General features: G+C 44.1%; 1 protein-coding gene across 3 annotated transcripts in view; it reads left to right on the top strand.

Moving 5' to 3' along the window:
• LOC119456291 (hemicentin-2-like) overlaps positions 1-21,641 on the top strand; it is a 346,474-nt gene that overhangs the window by 312,529 nt on the left and 12,304 nt on the right. For 2 of the 3 annotated variants that reach the window (XM_037717982.2, XM_049669707.1), the window contains exons 7-9: positions 2,806-2,996; positions 8,247-8,382; positions 9,363-9,476. In XM_037717982.2, coding sequence (XP_037573910.1) covers positions 2,806-2,996; positions 8,247-8,382; positions 9,363-9,476 — 441 coding nt within the window. Of the gene's footprint in view, positions 1-2,805; positions 2,997-8,246; positions 8,383-9,362; positions 9,477-11,022; positions 11,296-21,641 lie in introns of those variants that run through there. The other variant, XM_049669708.1, reaches the window with a different exon arrangement.

Genomic DNA, 21,641 nt, shown 5'->3' with positions numbered 1-21,641 from the left:
GTCCTCATTCAGGTGGTTTTAAGCACAAAAAAAAAGGGGGAGGGGGGGCACGTGCTTATATGCATTTGGTTATAGGGAGGAAATAAAGCAGTGAAGTTTCAAGGCAGTAAAGTTTTGTGCGTATCGATGCCCGCTGTGGGCATCCCTAAGTGTTGTTGATGATGGAAGGCGATCGAATACGATCAAATGAAAATGACAATTGTTGAACCAGAGCAGAAAATTGCCTCGCAAATTACATGTAGTGGCTAGAGATGGTACCGGTATGACCTACTGTAATAGCACAACTGCTGTCCCATAGCTTCCTTGGTGACTCCATCGATCGCACTATGCGCATCTTCGCTGCATTTTTGTTTCTCCCTTCGGAAAGCAGCGATCCATCGAACACTGTGCTAGAGCGTAGGCTGGCTCGTAGCATATACTTTGCATATAGAACGCGGATCGGTAGGCGACGACGTACGCACGCTCGAATGCCATTCGCCTCCCTGTGCATCAGCTGCACCTAACGAGGCATGCTGAGCGGGCGTTCCATTTTCGTCGTTTTCGATGTCTTCCATGGAGCGAGCAGAGTTTCCAAATTATTCCTTATCAGTCATTCCGCGCAGACTAGCTTATCAGCGAGTTCTAGGAAACATCTCGGCCAATGTGCCGCTGTTCCACGTTCTCAAAATCGACAGTGTCACGAAGGCGCCCGCTTCGTTATTACTTATGGGATACATCTGCAGTTAGAAAAATTTTGGATGATCCAGAATAAAATGATTCAGTGTGAAAAGATAGGTTGCAGAATGCCGTACATACTGAGGCTAAGAAAACTGTTTGTCTAGTTCAAGAGACCGTAAGTGACAATACTGCTATGCAGGATGGAGTACAGTCTAAGCGGGTTATATTTTGCTGTTTCACGGTTTTCGAGGCATTAGCACAATGGGATACACAGATTTGAAATTTAAAGAGTGACGAGGAAATCATATTTCAAACAACTCAGGCAAGCCTGATGAGTCAAAAGACAAAACTGCAGTGGGTGACTGCATTGCTAACAGCTGCTCTAATTGTTATTAATGACTCACGAGTCCTGAAAATCAAGCACACTAAGTGAAATACGAGGACAAAGAAATAAATGTCGCACTTTCGCCCGAAAGGCGAAGCATCAATTGCGATGGCAAATTAGCAGAGAGCTATTCGGAGTAGGGATAGTAGTTTTATCGGCTGCATAGCAGTTGGACACATTCACTTACTAACTGAATTGACAAGCGTGGTGTCAGCGCGCACAAGCACACATGAATAGATCACACTCGATGACCGCAGACAACCACTGTCAAAACGCTGGCAGCAAGCGCAGCCGCCGCAGCGAGCGAACGTTCGTGTAGTCTATCACTTCAACGGAAACCGAGTGGCCGAATGCACAGCGCATACAAAGGTCAGAGCCGTGTGGAGATCGCTTGCAAGATACGGCGCGCGCGACACCACCGGCAGCCCGTACCGGCGCAAACATAATAAAGAACCAAGCGCAAAGTGCAAAGTACGCGAACGCATTTGCTGGCAGAGTAGAAGCGCCCCCCCTCTCCCGTCCCTCCCGCGCTGCCTTCCCGCTTTGCTCCTTGCGTCGCCAGATTGCGTCGCCAGTTGCCCTTGCGCCCGGTTGCAAAATACGCATTTGGTGCCGCAGCAAACCGTCAACCCCCCCCCCCCTTCTCTCTCCCTCCCTTCCTCCCATACAACCACGGCGTTTCGCGCCACGGAAGTCACATTAGAGTGTTTTAGTTTAGCGTATTTACGCTCCGCTTAGGTGCTGAGCGGAGCGGAAGCACGAATGCGCATGCGTCCTCCGCTTAGCCGCAAGCGGGCTAGCGGAGCGAGAAACACGGTCCGCTTACAAGCTGCCTAAGCGGAGCGCGGAGCGTTGCTGCCGTATTCCGCTAGCGTGTGTGATCGATGCACCCGCCCTCTCTCGCGCGTGCATCGAAGCACCTTGCATCGATGCACTAGTCGTGTGAGCGCGAATAACTTGTGTATTACACCTCCCAGCTGTTTTTTTAAAGGAAATAAAGTGAACAGCACAGCTACCAAAAACGTCGCCAGCGCATTGGCGTCATAAAGGATTGGATTGGATTCGAAATGCAAACTCGCTGGCCATCACGTGGCGTTCACCAAGTCGACGCTTCATTTTCCACTCGATAAAATGGACCGGTAACGTATTACAAGCACCCGTCTAGATACTTCATGAACAATTAAGTTATATCTACTCGTCTTACTTTGTAAAAGTGACAAAACGGTTTTTTATTTTGTTTTACTACGCTGAATTTGCCCAGAGGGCGCTGCAACTAGGAAAGGTCCGCTCCGCTACGCTACACGCATAACTAAAACGTGAAAGTCGCCCGCCGCTCCGCTGTGGCTTAGCGGGGCAACTCGGAGCGGAGCGGACCGTAAAGACGCTGAACTAAAACACTCTATTTGCTTTCCGCCGTGCGTTCGCTCTCCGTGATAGCGCACGTCCCACGCTCGCTTTCACTCGCACATACGGCGCGCGGCGACGATTTTATCGCCTTCGGACTTTATGCGGAACCTCACGCCGACGGCAGAAATCTCCTTGAAATGTCCATATAATTTCTATCGCAAGAAAAAGAACATACATGTGGCGCTGACTTGCAACAGCATTTACTGGCGATACGCAGGTCACATAAGTGAAATAAACACCGCTGGAATCCATCGCCGCGTATCTTCGTGTGCCGTGTGTTTGATTTCTCACATTGACCCCCCCCCCCCCCCCCCTCGCGCTCCCTCACCTTTATTATCTTGTGGTATGCATCGCAGGCCCTCCGCAGATAATGGCGGAAAGCATGAAGACGCGTCCCGTGGTGGTTGCCAGCAAGGAGGAAGACGTGGCGGTGACAGTGGTGTTCTGCGCCGACCCCAAGCCCGTAGAGACCTTCTGGGGCTGGGGCTCCTACAAGCTCAAGACGGGCAGCGCCCTCGGACGCTTCGTGGCAGAGCCCCTGCTATCGGTGAGGAGCGCCTTCATTTCATTGCCTCTACTATTAGGGAAAGCTTCTTTGTCTTTAGTCTTTTTGTAAATTACTCTATGTGAGGAGATGTTGGCGCTTCGTATAGGCGCCGGCTACTCCTTCGCTCCGACGTCCAATGAAACGAAGGGCACTTTTGAGAAGAAGAAAGCCATGACGATACAAAAAGCAGGTACGAACGAGTTTCCGCGTATGTTTCACAAGTTGCGACGCATGTTGCAGTTCACAATGTAGAACACGAGGTCAAATGCAGTTCATGCTTGACTTGTTGAGGTTGATATATTGCATCGAGGAAATCTATGAGTGCTATCGCTCAACAAGGAATCGCCAACGTGAGTATCTCTCAAACATTTCAGCAAAAGAAACTGAATTTATTAAGAACGTGCTTTAGCTTCTTACTATTCCCGCATTTATAGCGAGAAACACATGATACGCTTATGGAATGCACAAACGCCAAGGTCGAGAGATACATGTTCAGATATATTGAATAAACAGCACTTATATTATATATATATATATATATTATAATATATATATATATTCTGTATATTCTAAAGTGCGGAAGGACACATTTTAAGCTCTAAACATTAAAAAAAAATTAGGATGCACGGTTCAGGCCAATACTTGCCACTGTTACCAAATAAGCTTTCCGCCAATTTTTATAGTCGTAAAGGACAGATCGGAGAGAACGGTTTGCTAACCGCTAAATAAATGTGGACCCTAACGTTCTCTATCTATTATCATATAAAACTAGAGACGCTTCAATCATTTATAAAATTTTTCTTTGGGGTGTTTCGCACGTACACGAGGAATATAGCCACCATGACAACTAGTCCGCTCCTTGTAAAGCCTCCTCCATAAGACGGTAAACAGACCATAAGAGGTCGTGGCCAGTTTTATTATTCCGTAAGAGGAAGCTTTAGTGAGGAACTGTTGTCTGAATACATGGGAACTGAAAATTTTTAACTGCGTAAGCAATGGGGCAAACCGCCCATCAGCCCGCCCGCCCGCCCGTCCGCCCGTCCATCCAATAAGACGATCACTTTCAAGATAGCGCCTGCAGTAGCGAGCCAGTTGACCTTCGAGCTGCCTCTCGCTTCAACAGGAACTAACCAGTGAGAACACAGAGCACGCAAAGCTGTTCGCACTCGCCACACTGTGTCCCCATCGCAGATCGATTTCAAGATAGGATCCCAGGTGTCTCTCTTCAACGGGAACGTAGCGGTGAGAACACAGAGCGCACGAAGCTGTCAGCAGTCGGCGCTCTCGTCGCAAATCGCTTTCGAGATACGGCGCGCGCGACCGCGCAGAACGCAGGGAAATCAGAGTTGGACCCCTCGCTGAAGCTTCTTTTTAAAGAGGCCCTGAAACGCTTTTCGAAAATAGTAAAAAAAAAAAAAAGCGTTGGCGATCTGTTAACGCCTGGCTGCCCGTCAACAGTGTGAGCCAAATATCTTTGCACTGCATGCAGCAGCAAATTTGCAACCTTGTGTCAAACGCAGTGAACATGTCGCTTGCTCTCGCATCCGCTATGTCGTCATCGAAAGCAGCGGGTCCACCAACGCTATTGGCTTAATTTCGTGTTCGCGAGAACAATTTCAGTAACAAGAAATCGCTAATTTTAAGGTAAATAAAATAAATATATGTCTTTGATCTCAAAAAGAAAAAAGTAATTTCATCTTGGCACTGCGCGTGGACTCCGACAGGGCAGCGGCATGTTGCGTTGCGTAATCTGGCCGTGGCCGCCACGGGGTGCCGCGACGAGTCCTTTCGTTGCCGTGACACGCAACTTTTAGCCGACGCTTTGCACTCTTGGCTTCTACCGCGGTGTAGCTTCCAGCGTGCTAGCGGCAGCGAAGAGAGATAGAAAGTCGGGTATTGGTGCGATAGCTCCATTTATAGTTGAAGAATTAAAACAAGATTTTGCGGCATGAGATTCATGGGACGCCGTACATTAATAATCAAAAAGGTGGCTGACAGATGAAGTAGCACACGAGGAATAAGGATCATAAACAGGGATAAGGTGCCTCAGAAAGGCTGGCCAACGTTTCGATAGGAGGACCTATCTTCGTCAAAGGCGGCCTCGTCATCCTCGGCGGGTTAGTTTTAAAGGGTTAGTGGAGTGACGTCACGTCGATGTCGGCTGTGGCTGGCTGCAAAGGGAGAGACTGAAAAGAAAATGACCGCTGGCGCTTGACTTTCAGTTAATACACTGACTCTAGAGGACAAGCTGCTCATAGGGCCCATGCACTGAAATCGGTCACCGCAAGAGCGCCGCCATTATGATACGCTGACGTTGCCAGCTCCTGAAACGCTTTTTCAGGAGCTGGCAACCCGTGCTCACGTTGGTTTCGACGGGAATTCAGGGCGCAGGCTCCTTTCCCAAGCGTATCACCCCTGAAGGAAGCCGAACGCCAGGCCGGGGTACGCTTGTACCCATTTGAACCAGTGGGTATCCGGCGGCGGTGGGAATCGAACCCACAACCTCCCGCAGCCGAGGCGGGCGCTCTTCCACGTTTCAGGAGCTGGCAACGTCAGCGTATCATAATGGCGGCGCTCTTGCGGTGACCAATTTCAGTGCATGGGTCCTATGAGCAGCTTGTCCTCTAGAGTCAGTGTATTAACTCTACGGCCTAGACAGTCAAGCGCCAGCGGTCATTTTCTTTTCAGTCTCTCCCTTTGCAGCTAGCCACAGCCGACATCGACGTGACGTCACTCCACTAACCCTTTAAAACTAACCCGGCCGAGGATGACGAGGCCGCCTTTGACGAAGATAGGTCCTCCTATCGAAACGTTGGTCAGCCTTTCTGAGGCGACGTACATTAATAGTGAGGCTATTCTAGCTTTAGGTAGGTGACATGGGGACTCCAACAGAGGTCACCATCGATGATACCCCTAAGAATCGAGCGAGGCGTCGACTTCGATCTGCCAGTACCCTGACTTAAGATCTAACGAGGATTCTTTCCGCCTTTCATTTCCCCTTCCCCTTCCCCCAGTGCAGGGTAGCAAACCAGAATCTTTTCGGGTTAACCTCCCTGCCTTTCCCACTACGTTTCTCTCTCTCTCTATTCTAGCTTTAGCTAGAAAAGCGTTTCAGGGCTCCTTTAAGAACGAATGATTGCGATGTGTTACTTTGAGCGTCACAACAGGCACGGATTTAGAGGTTCTGGTAAGTGGACCTGTGAATGAAGAAATGTTTCAGAACCGGAAGTTATAATTTTAATAATTGGTGTCTGTACATAAGCAACAAGAAATCTTGGTGCATGAGCAGGAGAAACTATGAATTGTTCGCAAGCTGCTCTCTGAACAAGTACCTGTATCGCGGGAGCGGAAGCCACCTTTTCATGAATACCCCAAATTCTCAGAACCTAAAATCAAGAAAGGTAGGATGAAGACGAAGAAGACTCATTGACGAGTTTTTTTCATCTGTGCAGCTTCCCAATCCGCAACTCCTCTGAAAAAAAAAGGAAATACCGCACCTACATTGCACCGTCCGCGTTACTTAGATTTCGATGTTCCTTTGTTCCCGTTCTTGTATTTCGGACCGCTAAAGCGCTAAACATGTTTGGGATCTTTGTTATTTTTAACCGTATAGCAATTGGTGTTTATATCTTTCTCTGGGTACAGTGGGGCATTAAATTGTGTTCCAGCCTGAAAGCGTCTTCGTCGCGAGGAGGGAAGAAATGTGCATTCTTTCTACTGCAAATCACAATTTCAATGCCGGAAGTTTTGTTACCGTTTGATGAACATCATTTCTCCCCCCAATCCATACATGTACAAGTATGCTCAACAGTTTGTTTTTCATTGTTTCGTTTTTTTTGTACCAGTCGATTGCTTGGAACTGCGGCGCTTGAAGATAGTTTTTCGTCCAAATAATTTAAATCAACGAGGCTTGCAGTCAGTTCTGAGAAGCTCGGAGCTTGTTCGCGTTCTGCTTGCTGGCAGAAGTCATCCGACGAGCTTTTTCACCAGCCATGAATAATTCAACATTGCATTGGTCTTTCAGAAAAGGGCGCTAAGAAACTGGCAAGAGATTAAAATCTAGTCTGTTGAATTTCCAATGAAAGAACACCTATATATATGTTCCATTTTGTTATCTCACACGTACTTTGGCAGCAACGCTTGTTTTTCGTTCAGTGACTAATAGTCTTAAGAAGCATGCGCTAAACGTATGCAGCTATACTTAGCTTTCAAGGTTCTTCATATTTTCTGCACGTACCATGGCAAAAAACAAATATTTGGGGCCAGCATTTCGGAGAATGGGGCAGAGGTCATATTTAGCTAGCTTATGGTCGGCACAAAGTTAATTATACAGCATATCACGCTGCACTGAATTAGTATAAACAACGATAGGTTTTTTTTGTGGCTTTATAATTTCTGTGTTTGAAGTCCTTCCTTATTTTTGTGTCCGCATTATCCTTCTTTTTTTTATTGATTAGCCTACACTTGATCGAAGTGTCTTGCCTGTCCTGCTTACATTATAAAAACATGGTAGAAGAAATGGTGCACTAAGAAGGCCTTATTAAATTTTGAGTACGTAGTCATGGAGATATATCTTCCAAAAATCTCTTGAGGCTGATGAAGGCAATATAAACGTTTAAAAACAAGGCTACAACCCAACAGCAGCTTATCTCTGGTTATAGCAATGCTAAGCATTGACTTATTGATTACTACTTTGTAGCTTGTGTTATGAACTGACGCAGTCACTTATCATGTCTTCAAATTGATGATCTATTTAAATTGTACAAAATCAGCTGTTTCTATTTTTTAGCTGCAGTAAGGCGTACATTTTTTATTGTGTATATTGTGCTTTTAGAAAGAGTCGAAGCCCTGACATTTTGCAATTGAATTGCACGGAGTGCAGTTCTGCGGCCGTTCACAAGTTGACGCTGCATTCGATGCAGGCACCAAAACGCATGAAATTTCGAACGAAATTTATAGAGCTCATCGCATCGCCGTCGGTTTTCGTTTGAGCAGGCGATAACAGGGCCCGAACGCAATTCACGCAGACACTTTCAGTATTTACGATTATTGCAGAAACTAATAAGTTGAGAGCCGTTGTTGCATCACTTAATGTGTACGGCTGCGCCACTTTTAACACGGGTACGCCTGCGCAATCAGGATGTAAGAACGCTGTGCGTTCTGAACGTGGTTGCTACCAGGTTTAGTTTGGTTCTTCAAAAGGCACGTTGACTGCTTCGGTTGCTTAAACGTACTTCTTTTTTGGTCCAGGACGAAGAGCTGGAGGACTGTTACGAGTCTCGCCTGCTCATTCAGAAGGTCGAGAGCGACGACTCCCGAAAGTTCACGCTGTTTGTGGACAACGGCAAGGGCAAGGCTTCATACTCGGTGGCCTTAGAAGTCAAGGGTGCGTATGCGATCACGTTAGGCGATGGATCTCTGGCTCACGCTTTGTGTGTTGATTCCTACAAGATACTGGAAAGTCGAATGCTGCTTGAAAGAGAGTAGAAGTGCATGGGACATTAGCACTTTGCACATGAGCAACTGTAGACATTCCTAAGCGTCCCATGGAGGCTTGTGTAAGCTTAGCGATGTTTCCAAATTTCAGGGGGAAAATGTGCAGCACTGGCTTGATAGAATTATCGTTTCAGCAATGGGTGCCAAATTTTAGTGTTCTTTCCTGTCGTCGTCTTTTTTTTTTTCTATACGAACAAGAAATAGTATTTGTTAGCTCGACTTCTGGTCCTCATGCTGCCTCATCTGTCCTACAGTATCTCTTTTGCCGTTTGAGAACTATGATTAAAAGGCTAGCCCAACCGTAGCTGTGGAACAATGTCATGTGTTTTGTTGACTATCCTACGAAGTAATACCACAGAGCCGATTTCGGTAGCACGTTCTGTGGTAATTATATAGCGGAGGCATAGAATGACTGTTGCCAGCATGAGTCGCTTCTTTGGTTATTTTAGCTTTTGTGCGGAAGATGCGAAATAGGGACGTAAAAGCTTAATAGAAGCGTTCTAACACATGTCTTTTATGGATAACCATTATGGAGAGGAGGCTATGAAATAAATTGTTAAATTTCGCACGTGTGTTTCCCGAGGTATAATTTAGCTGTGAGCTAAAAATCTGTAACTGAATTTTTTTTTAGTTTGCAACAAGCCTTTGTAAGCTCGTTATGTCATGACGAAGCCCTCTAATCTCGCTCACAGCTGCACGATCATGCTGCGCGAGCTGCATCACGGTCTAAATATATCTGGTGTGTCTGCTGGTAAATGTAACGGCTGAGTGATTTTTTCCGAAAATGCTGTTGCTACAAATAATTTCACACAGATTAGCTAACGTTTGTTACAGGATTTTCTAATCCCGGGACCTCTCTTTCTCTTTCAGAACCACTGGCAATGACACTGGTCATTGCTATCGCCGTGGGTGGCGTCGTCTTCCTGATTATCTTCCTTACCCTCTTTGTGTACCTCGTGAGGTCAGAGAAGATGTGCTTTAGACGTAAGTATTGCTCACATGTCCTAAATTTTAACCATGCGATAGATAGCAGGTTTTTCAGACAAAAATGAAGACAAAATGCGTTGAATGGAGATGCAACTCGGTCATATGTACGTACGTGCAGCAGTTTTTTTTTTCTTGCGTGAGGCCGACACCTTCGTCCTCGTACTCTTTTAAAACAAATAAACCTATACAAGTGACGGTAGGTGTTCTTAGGAGTTTCCATGTGTTCCGCGACAGTTTAGGACAGTGCATAATTCCAAGGCAAATGGAAAGAGAAAAGTATGACGTAGAGATTGAAGATGATGAGAGTGCTTAGGCGCATACTCAAGGGATAAGTAACGTGTACTTCCGTTTGCCCAATAGAACCCGGAAAAGGTGCAAAATAAGATCAGGGTTATCACCAGTGTAACCACTGAAACCAGTGAAACACTGAAAACCAGTGTAACCACTGAAAACTTCGCAGTGCCTTGCACAGAAAGAAGGGATAAGGGTTGGAGCAGCTATATATAGTTGGGAAATGTTTGCTCAATAAACGGGGATACTAGAAACGCGGCGCCGTCTCATTGCAAGATACAGGGTTGTCTGAAATATATACTCACAATAGAGACAAAAAGATTGGAAGTTAATATATTTTTTTCTATTGTATTGTGCCGTGGTTCTCGCGCTTATATTTCTTCTTCGTAAACGTAATTCAAGTACATATCAACCTATAGACAGATGATGTTACGTGTTGTTGATGTCAACTGAGGCAAACTTTCCTACTTTTTCTTAAATAAGTTCTCTCTCTCTCTCTGAAGAGAGACGTCACTGCCGGTATAAACAGAACAGAACCTTAAGATTGCTAATTACTTCGTGTATATTTATAAAAGCAAAAGCTGTGGCTTGAATTTGGCAAATACCATAAGTGGGGAATTAAAACCCAGAAATACGATTAGTTTATTCTGTGAGCAACTTCGCCAATCCTGAACATTTCCACCTATTGCAGCGAAAGAAATAAAATATGAAACGATAATGGCGTCCAGGGTATGGTACTATGGCAACGAGTTTGTTTTACTCGCGTAGACGGTAGATGTGTATGCAGTAGACGAAATGTTTTTTATTTGGACTTGTATGAAGCTCGTTTAGCAAAAGGTGCTCCTGTTTCTTGTAATAATGAAACCGAAAGATTGACATCGAGGAAGGCCGCTTATTCTTTTACCCGACATTTTTTGTCAGATAACCAGGAAAGCACATCAGTTTCTTTTCTAGAATGCGTCAGTCAGATAACCGGAAAGAAACTAACGTCTCCTCGAAAAGAAAAAAAAGAAACAACACTACGACAATAAAAGTGTTTTATTAAAGGGGGAGCTACTACATCAGGGTACTGCATAACAACCAAATGTCCTACTGAAGTTATGGTATGTCGTTATCAGCAATGTGACAGAAACAGATTAAGTGTCTGAGTGCTGAGAAACAATTCATGACAATTATAACATGAAATAATAACCACGAGTTTTATGCTATCATTTAAGATTCCACTAATACGTTTTGCTTTTTTTGTACACAGGTACTATTACTGTTTAATACTACGACATGACAAGCGTAAACACGTGGACCCTTTTTTGAGGGAAATGGAACAAGTGTGCGTTCGCGTATGAAGACACTATGGCGAGAACGACAACAGCGTGAAGGGGGAGTGAGACAGATGTTGTTGAACTGATCATCCTAAATCCTGCCAATTAACTTAGTCCTTAAACATTGTGGATGTGAAATAAAGGTTATATATTTAAGCAACTAAACCAGCATTTCCAACTTCAAATTAAAGAGAGTGTCCAAAGAACTGTACTGCCACTTTAATACTTGTGAAACTGAAAGTCGTGTGCTTATAACAATTTTGAGTTCCTGTCCTGAAGATTTGCACCTGTGCAGCTTTACTTTGATTTATACTATGCAAGAAACTTTAATTCTCGTAACTGTAATTGATCTTTTTTTTTCTGTAATGTGCTAAACCATTCTAATCTTCTTTAGTGATAAGCTTCGGCCACAATATTATCATTTCAGAAGCTTGCAGTTGGCACTGCCACACCGACAGATGAAATAAATAAAATGGAGCAATATGAGGTGACGGAACTCTTCTGACACATAATGTAATCGTCAACATATTCAGGTGTCAAAAATAAGTCGCACGCATTACTGTAGTGTTTTTGCAGCTGAAGTGCCAAACACGCTTTCTCCAAATCAGATGACTAACAAATTGACTCTGGACAGAGATATCTGGTGTTGGCGTATCTATCTATTGGGCATTTTGTGCGCTTTGGTAACAGGTAAGCAATAGCCCGAACTGAAACGTCTGTGCGCAGTTATTCTTCTTTTTGGGACTTTCGCATATTTCTTCGTAAATGCGTCTTAGGAAATGACTGTGAAGTACTTGTTACGGCTCATGATTTATTGGTTAGAAAACGCGAGGCGCATTATATCATGTCTTTTTAGATCTTCGGTTTTCACGTACATGCCGTATTATTATTATTTTGTTTGTTTTAGTGCGTCGTCTGATTTCAGCATCTCTGTTGCATCAAAGGATTTGTTCCCAGCTTACCATCCTTATTTTTGAGCTTAGTCTTTAGCGTATATCACATTTGTTTTAATTCTTTCTGGCTTCTAACCCGCCAGAACTACGAACTAATTATGAGGCCTTCAATAATATATATATATATATATATATATATATATATATGTGTGTGTGTTGGATTTTTGTTATGCAGGTGAACGTTGTATAGTTCACAGTCGGTTGCGGCAACAGTGACGGCTTTTTGATGGGGCAAAATGCAAGAACGCACGTGTACCTCGCATTGGGGCAAGTTTAAAAATCCCAGATGGACAAAATTAATTCGGAATCCTCCACGACTCCGTACCTCATAATAAAATAATAGCTTTGGCACATAAAGCTCCAGAGTTTATAAATAGTTCTTATTATCCGCCGCGGTTGCTCAATACCCATCTGATTTTGTTCCTGAGCACGAGGTAGTGGATTCGAACCCAAGACTGTGTGGCCGCATTACGTTACGTGCGCAAGGCAAAAAAACAAAACAAAAATTGATACGCCTAAATTGAGATAGACGTTAGACATAACGCCATATTGCCAAAATTAATCCGTAGTTCTCATTTACTCTGCCATCTTGTGGCCCAGAGTGCAACTCTGTGGAAACCCCATTAGTTATTATACCTTTAGAATAAAATCACGCCATTATGCAGACCTCTGTGCTACAACTGCACGAAGTAATGGGGCCTGTATGGTCACCTACCCTCCCTCACCCCTTCCTTCCGCTTTTTCGTCCAGAAAAAGAATGGTTCCTAAATGTGTAATTGCGTAACCCCCGCAGAAATTAGAGGAATACAAATAGTACCATGGATATGAAATGCTCATCAGAAAGGAAAGTGGACGGGTTGATAAACATTCATTGTAAAGCAGCAGTGCTACTGAGACAAAGGCGAAAGTGGAAGCCGGAAATACACAGACGTTACTGCCTCGAACTTTTCCCATCTCGCCACGCATTGCCGTATACAGGCATGTGTGTGCGCACCCTTGTCTTTTTTGACACGACCATTTTGCCCTGTCATGGCCAGCAGCTTGCCTACAAGGACATCGGAGTCTTCCATATTTGAAGGAAAGGGGACATTTGTGCTAGTCACACTTCCATCATTCTCAGTCACAAAGAATTTGAATATCTACCCAGCATATGCGGTGCACCATGAGACCAAGCTTTTTTTTGTTACGCATTCGCGATTGGGATGTCTGCGTTCTTTTCACACACCCTGCTTTCATTTGTATATATACTAGCATTGTTTTCCAGTAGAATATTAGTTGAGAGTCAGCGGATGTCCTCTTCCTATTTCAATCTGCCTTCGTCTCAGTAACGCGGCCGTCATACAATGACTGAAAGGCGCATATATGAGTGCTGACGCCAACTCGTGTCACGGTGTCATTGCTGGCTGCGCGATGCGGCCTGTTTTGATACCAGGGCCTATGCACCCTGCGCTAGGAAGTGGAAGCAAGAAATGTCGGTGCCGATTCAACGACTCGAAGTGCGTTTGCCACGCGGCGCAACGCTCGAACGGGCATACTGTGGCACACTTCGTCAGAATTTCTCTCGAGGCATCGAAAACGCGGCTGGTAATATCATCGTCAACTGCGGCGCTTGCTCTTGCTGCCTCTTGCTCGACGCCGTCTATGTAAAGGCCGTGATGCTCGATATGAAATTTTCGGGTACGGATTGTTTGCGCGCAATGCTCCGGGTAGCGAAATACTTGCTACAGGGAGACAGCAATACCGTCTTTATTGCTTGCATAAAACGCGAAGCACCTCGCTGCCTCAGGTTCATGCTTGGAATTGAATTCATATTTATTTAAGCATTCAAGGCACGCTTATGCGTGATAGGTATTGCCACAGTAAATAAACAGCCATAGGCAGAACTTTTGTCGCTTTCAATTGAGATATGAGCAGCTCTATAGCTTCCCTGTCCATCTAGCTAAGAATGCTATGTTAAGCTGCATTCATTGGGTGAACCGATGTCCTGGTTCACAGAAAGGTGATGCCCATGGAGTGTATCGCAATTAGTTCGTCTGTCATGGTGGTGATCAGTGCACTACGCTAAGGACAGCTGACCCAAGAAGGAAACCAGGACGCAGCACTTCTGTGGTTCTTCTGTCCTTTGTTCCCGTAGTGCTCTGATCACCATCATGAATGAACTGTTCCAGCTCCTAAAACCATTTAACTTATATGTGCCAAACTCACCACTCCGTTAGATCCTCTGATGAGCATCGGTAAGCACGGTAGGTGCGTAACACTGCTTTGTGGTTGAATGAAAATTAGCATTTATTTCTGCGAAGATGCTTAAATCTTGTCCAATTGTTCTTTGAGAAAAGGTGGACCAGCACAGGTTAGATTGCCGTCTTTTATTTGAGATTTGAGATACGGGCTGGACAAAAGGCGAGATGAAAGTAGAAAAATAAGGACACAGCATCATTTTCATGGCTGGTAAGTAATAAAATGGCGCTGGTAACCGCAATTTTATGCGGAAAAATCACGCTTCGATTGCATCGTGGTGTCGCAATAACCACCTTTTAGTGGCAGCTTCCGGCCCTAGACTATCGCTGTTAGTTTCGTGCGTCATTACGCTGTTATGCAGATACTTATTTGTCCTCCGTAGGAGCCTATGTCAAAGTAAATAAATATTTTTTCTAAAAAGTATGCATCCAGTTCTATAGAAGGTGCAAACATTTTTCAGTCTTATATTTGTGTTGCATTCGCAAATTTTGAATCGTGAGAATTGGAGTAAATTAGCGCGTGCTTTTTCAAAATAATATTAGTTTCTTCACAACCACAAGCCAATGTGCTTGATGCGCCCGAACTGTGTATACGCATGTTTAGACTGTGCGCGCATGCGTGTCTGTGACAGACGGTTTTTTCCCCATTACTTTCATGCCCTCCCTGCACCATTTGTCTCGCATGTTCATCGATATGCACTTGCAGGTTGGTCGATTTTGAGTTTACATTGCGTGTACGCATTACAATTGCCACAGGATGACTGCTTCTCACTGCACGTAATTTGTGCGTCTCGAAGTTTTGTTCTTTTGTTCATTTTGCCTGTGCCATTTCCCAGTCGCGTGCGATGCACCTCGTGATGAGAAGGAAAAGATTTAGGTCACGCATGTTTTTTCGCCTGAAGTTCCACGGACGAAACCTTTTATGCACGAGTTATGTTTTTGTTCATCCACAATGGCAGGTGAGTGTCATTTCGTTTGTTTATTTGGCGCATTCTGTATGATATGCCTTTATGTGCATTGTTTTATTTACTTTCTTCTGTAAGGTTCGCTTACGGCAATAATTTTTTGTGTTTGTTTTCGCGTGGTATGATGTGATGATTGTCTCTGTGGCATGTTCCCTCATGTTAAAATTCCAGCTAGCAACCACTCAACAAGACTGCCACGTCACTCGTTGTTCGCATGCAAGAACTCGCGTTTACAGAATGGCTGCCGCTGTAATGGCTACAATAATGAGAGGGGTACACATTACCTGTTTTATCGCACTACTTTTTTATTGACATCTAGATTACGTAGTCTAGATCTTGCTGTATATATATATATATATATATATATATATATAGAGAGAGAGAGAGAGAGAGTAATCGTATGCACGAGAAACATAATGCTGAAGAGGTGGACATGCGCTGTCTTAAAATAAATCTGAGAGAGACCGATATATCATGAAACCGAGCTTCAGCCTCTGTTGTTGGACATTTTGAAGATACCACTACCTTAACTTTCAAGCAGGATGGACTGGTAGCGTGTTGTAAACATAATTGCTACAAAGGCAGGATATTTCAGGCAGGTTGCTTTTTGATAAATTTTTCGGTCTGCGTGTGCGTTAGTTTATTACAGTATGATTTGTTGCACAACAGAAGACTTTTGGAGAGAGGCAATCGTACCAAAATAATCTGCATGCAGTACTAGAAAGACGCGACCTTCATTATCCAGGCGTAGTCACAAAACATACGTTGGTGTAAAGAGTTGTTATGAACGAACACCTTCAAAACATTTTACTTTGGATTACGAGCCACCGAAAATGCCGTAATAAGAGATAATGATATGAGTCAGTCAAAAAAAAAGGTATGAGGAAGTCAATGAACTAAGAAATGTCATCTACCCAACTGTATGGCATGAAGCTACAAAGGAAACCCATGCGTGTTTCTTTTGTACCGCACGGGCATGCCATACGGACATGCAGTACCAGGACAATCTTTTTCTTTGTATCGCAAGAGCATATGCAAGCCAATAATAAAATAGGCAAAGTATTAGGGAAAGTGGTGAACCAGTGGAAAACAGCAGTTATGACCTATAAGCTTCGTGAAAATGATCCCTGATTCATTAGTCACCATTTAAATGTGCAAATGTATGCCACACAAGTTACTTACCATGAATTCCGCAATTGTAGTAAGGAACGTAATTGCGGTTGTGATATCGACCGCAAGCAGTGTGTATTATCATTGTGTCGTATGGTGTAGGGGTATTGAAAAACGGGACACAGTGAGATGGAAAGTATCAAGAACAGATTCAGATCTGCACAAGGTTTGTCACAGGTTCGGTTATGGGAACCTCTGTAAGCTCACGCAAAAATAGAACCAACGAGACCTCACGTGCCAGGAAACAAAAGAGTAAAGTGAATGAGATTACATGGAGAGAGAGAGAGAAGTCATAAGGGAAAGACAAATAAATTAACCAGTCTGAGCCTGGTTGGCTGCCCTCCACTGGGAAAGGTTGAAAGAGGACTGAAAGATGAGAAAAAGGAGATCGTTTAAATTGTTGCTTTGCATTTGCTGTTGTATAGCATTCGGGTGCTCCTTCCCTGTAAAAAGTACCTCTATTGTTGCCGTCAAGAGCGACGACCTTTCAATCCAGCTTCGGGCTGTCCAAAGGGCCTGCGAAAGGGCCGAAGATCACGGTCTTCCGCCCCCGGTGCAGGTGCGGCCCGCGACTACGACATAGTCCCTTAGGACAAAATAAAGTTTCTTGTCTGTCTGTCTGTATTGTTGGCGTCCAATTTACAATGTTTCTTTTGTAATTGCAGGCACGAAGCCAAATAACAAGAAGTTGGAACACCTGCAGCATCTGCAGCACGTCGACAACTGCAAAGCCCACATGGGAAACAACTTGTAGATAGAAGACGTGCGAGAACGCTGCGAATGGCGAAAGTTCAGTGGCAAGCTTCGTCCTCATGCGCAGTGTGGACGCATCCCGCAGTGCATCACTGGCGTGTGCATCCGGGAATTAGTGGCGAGACAGCAAGCAGCACGTTTCTACACACACACGAAAAAAACGCAAGTTGCGCGCTTCGAGAACTGCTAGATTATACGCCATCTTCAAGACGCTGTGTCTTCTGCGTTCGTGAATCGAAAGTTCCGTTGGCAAATACATAGAGTCACCCCGCGCGCTCGTGAAGTGGCACGCATTTCGGAGGTGTGAAAAGCTTCGCAAGAGTGTGTGCCCACAAGATATCGGGAATTGGGAACAAGAAGCGACCCGCTTTAGGTCCACCTGCGATGTGTGTTCAAGGCACCTATCAAACTATTCAGACATGTCAAGAAGAAGATGCATGCAGCCCGTGGATGTCTCGATTGAAATTATGTGGGTGTTATGGTCGCGGGAGCGCTGTTCAAACAGCATTCGCGTCTCGTCCTCTCGTCATTCTATCTGTGTGCTCGCATTTTTCAGTCACGTGGACATCGACGGGTATGGTTGGTAAGTAAACGTCAAGGAGCCATTGTTGTTCACCGTAGGAGCAAGAACTGACAAGATGGCATCAATGAGTAATAAAAGCATTTAAATGTTTTTGTTCTTATCTGATCAAAGGACAGTGTTGATGCACTTTCCCAGCTTTGTTGTGTGGTTCTACAATCAACCTTTGGTGACGTGGCAAGTTATCGAATGAGCTTTCGAATGTGTTTCACATCTAAGTGTTTACGTTAAGTTCAAAAGCGCGCGCGAGGTATGTAAACGCGCGGAATTAGCGGATAATATGGAAAGGACCCATCGGTATATTGAAGGCGAAGTGGCTTGTGCATGTAGTTTTGTAGACACTTTGAACAGATTTTGCTTTGATTTCATCTAAGGCACTCTACCGCAAGCACTTTTGGTTATATCCAAGACCTCAACAAATGACAGAAATTATGAGCGTCGGTAGGTCGTGTTCGGGAAAAAAATCATTCTAGTGCGTTGTGAGAAACATTAGGGGAAATATTTCCGAATGCAATAAAAAATTATTTCTGTTTATCGGAACTTCTGTACACTGCGGCACTTTCCCTGTTCACGGAAGCACACCTATCAAGCTGAATGACTCATTTTACGAATATTATTCTGGAGAAATTCAATAAATAAAAAAAAAGAACAGGTGAATACGAAGCTGTCAATTTCTAAAGCTTTATTGTTTATGCATTATTTTTGGCAGCCACAACAATTGCATTCAATGATGTCAGGATTTGTAACCATTGCTGTTCGTCACACATCTAATGCCTTGAATTTAACGTGCGCTTGCCCACCTACATTTCAATGTGTGCCGGAATGTTAGCTCTTTCCTGTTTGCTCCTGTTAAAAGCAAATTTTGGCGCTGTTGCGTGACACACCGCGTTGCGAAGTTTGACTGCCATTGAGTGTCAATGTTACTTCTATGTGTGTCTGTGTCAGCTTTCGATTGTTTGAAAACTGCGGGAAAACCAAGAGAACCTTTGTTAAACAGCCATCTTTGCGCAAACACTTCGTATTTCTTCCAATACAACATTTCCTGTTGACGCTCATGAAGGCGGGCAATATTGAAAGAGGGCTTCGTCGTTGCCCTATGCGCAGTTGTCGTCACACCTTTTTACACGTGATGCACGTGTATACACTGGCGTTGTGAATGTATTTCAGAGCTGCCATATTTTCAGTGGTAAGTATAGGCGTCATTCTTATTCAGTTTCCCGAAATATAACGTTCATTACAGCGTCTCTTTGTTGGACGGACATTGTGAGCTTTATCATGTGCATTGTTCCTCATGTTGTTTATATTGTAACTGTTGACAAAAATGACGAATATATCTCAGTGGGAAAGCGTGTCAGTGTATTGAGTTGTTTACGTCAGAGCTTGTGCTTTACTCAGAAACAATATGCATTGCGCATGTAAAATCGGCTGTTTGCGTTCCACTTATGAAACATGTTATATCCGCTTCAAGATATCGAACTCAATCTCCAAGTGGGTACTCGTACATAACAAAGTGGAGCCACTCACAATTTAACAACCCATATGGTTTGCTTCATGAAGGCTTATTAGAGTAGGTAATGGGAGAGCTTGACACACCTTCGCGACAAGTTTATTATCACGGCTCCCTGTCATTTGAGTTCTGGCAGACGTGAATTGTTCTTTTGGGCCTACTGAGTATTTTGCAGGTGAAGCTTGTGTGGCTGTAATATATTTAGGAACACTTTGATATTGTTTGTTCGGCTACAAATAAAGGAAGTTAATGTATATTGTCCATCGTCTCTGTCTTTCACTAGGTACATTCGACCTTATAGATACTGGGGTTCCGTGGTGCATTTAACATCTAATGCTGAAACATTTATATATTATTTTTATTTCTTCAGCGCCGTATTGTTTTTCCAGGACAACCTCTCGAATGTCTTTAGTCGGAAATTTCTGGTGGCATTTCAGACACTTTAGACGTGAAAGAACCTAGTTCAGCGCAGCTGTGCATGTTACAACCTTCTAGTGCAGTGTTTGTAAACATTTTCCCGTAAGTGACACCTTGTATAGTAGGACCGAACCTACCATGACCCAATGGCGTCACTCGGCTTCTCGACACCATGTGCGGCCGCTCGGCATGTCACCCTATCCCCTCCCATTTCTCATTCTCTTGCCACTCCCGCATACTTTGTAACGCACATTTTGAATTGTGAATTTCAAATATTTAAAAGGGCAACGCTTCTGATTTTGCCTTTAATTCGGCATTTATTTCGTTAAAAATAAAAAAAACAATATGGTGGCTTTGACATGTACCATTTTGTAAGTGATCTATAGTTTGTGCCCTAGACACTCCAAACTCTGAGCTCATAGTTAGCGGTGGAAATAATATACATTAAAATGGCAAAATAAACAATGCCCTGCACGATACATAAAATGCTTCTAGACAAAATATAAAGACTATTTCATATGACCGGAAACAGTTACTTAGAGGTGACCGCAGCATAACGATATATATATATATATATATATATATATATATATATATATATATATATTACTCTTGATGAAAGCTGCACTGAAGTATGGGCACCGAGACTCAAAATTCAACTTTGTTCCGTCAAGCAGAATGTACACATAGTTGGACCCTCCATGACCCCCAGAAAAAGGCTCATGACCCGCAGTTTGAGAAACACTGTTCTAGTGGATGTGCTTTGCTACTACCTGTCAATGCGTGTTTGACACAGGCACTGACCCTGATGGCCTAGTTTTCTCGTGTCACCTAGTGAGCTCGAAACACTTGCCTTTATAACCTCGAAAGCAGTGGAGTGGTATCGCTGTACTGGGCGTAGCACGCATGCCGCTTTTAAGCATCTTTTAAGCACATCTTTTATGCCTTTGTGTAACAAAGTGCGAAGAGTTCGTTAAAAAGAAACAGTGCCTGCTGATTCCACGTTTTCCTTTTCGTTTCGGCCAGACACCGATTAGTCAAAATGTGGCTTACATGGTGTGAATTACGCTAGAGCCTGGACAAAAAGGAATCGATTCTTATCATGTGACATGTCCGCCATTTCAACTATAGAGGGGAACGAGTTTAGGTCATGATCATCTCTGCTTGCTGAGGCATCCACTTTAGAAGCTAATCAAGCAAGATTCCGGTGTCTTCGAGAAGGTGCTTTATATAACAAAATACTTCAGGTGGTTTCTTGTTGCCTAGTTATTTCGTGGTGACCATCTTCCGATGAGATAGGTCAAACATGGTCATGCGAATAAAGAAATGTCTGGTGCCTATCCGGAGCATGAAACGAATTCTCTTCTTGCGACTACTGAAGTACACCTGCACGGACAGTGACATTTAGCCCCATAAACATGACCGTATGGTCATGTTTATGGGGCTAAATAATTTCTCTTGAAAAGACCGTCAATGGAGGGAAAGAAAAGTTCAGTATACTGATACCATTCAGTAGCTTGGGGCTTTACGGAGAGCAGTGCCGTCTTTGGGAATTGGCATGGCTTTCTTGGAGACGGCACTTTTTAACCGGAACGCTAACAAGAATCGCAACTACCCGTCGGAGGCACTGAGTTCGAAAAGCGACTGGTTTTAACACTTTCATAGGAAAGGCATAACATGAGTCCACCCATGTAAGATGGGCTAACGTGGGACAAGTATCTCAAAGGAAGTGATATTTGGTGACGACGCAAGAATTGACGTTTAATTAGGATAACATAGCCGTCAGGTGTGCGCGCCATTGCGGCGCCACCTTGAGTAAGTAAGCTTGACCAAGTAAGAGAGCAAGTAAGCTTTACGAGGTAGGGTACTCACATCAACTCGTCAGGTCGTATTCAAGCATGGGGCACTTTGCAAGTTCTATTACATGTTTGCCGCGCCTAGACTATGCACAGAAAGACAGATACACAAAT

This window comes from Dermacentor silvarum, chromosome 6 (assembly GCF_013339745.2).
Source record: "Dermacentor silvarum isolate Dsil-2018 chromosome 6, BIME_Dsil_1.4, whole genome shotgun sequence".
Classification (NCBI taxonomy): Eukaryota; Metazoa; Arthropoda; class Arachnida; order Ixodida; family Ixodidae; genus Dermacentor; species Dermacentor silvarum.
This window is presented reverse-complemented; position numbering and strand designations above follow the sequence as displayed.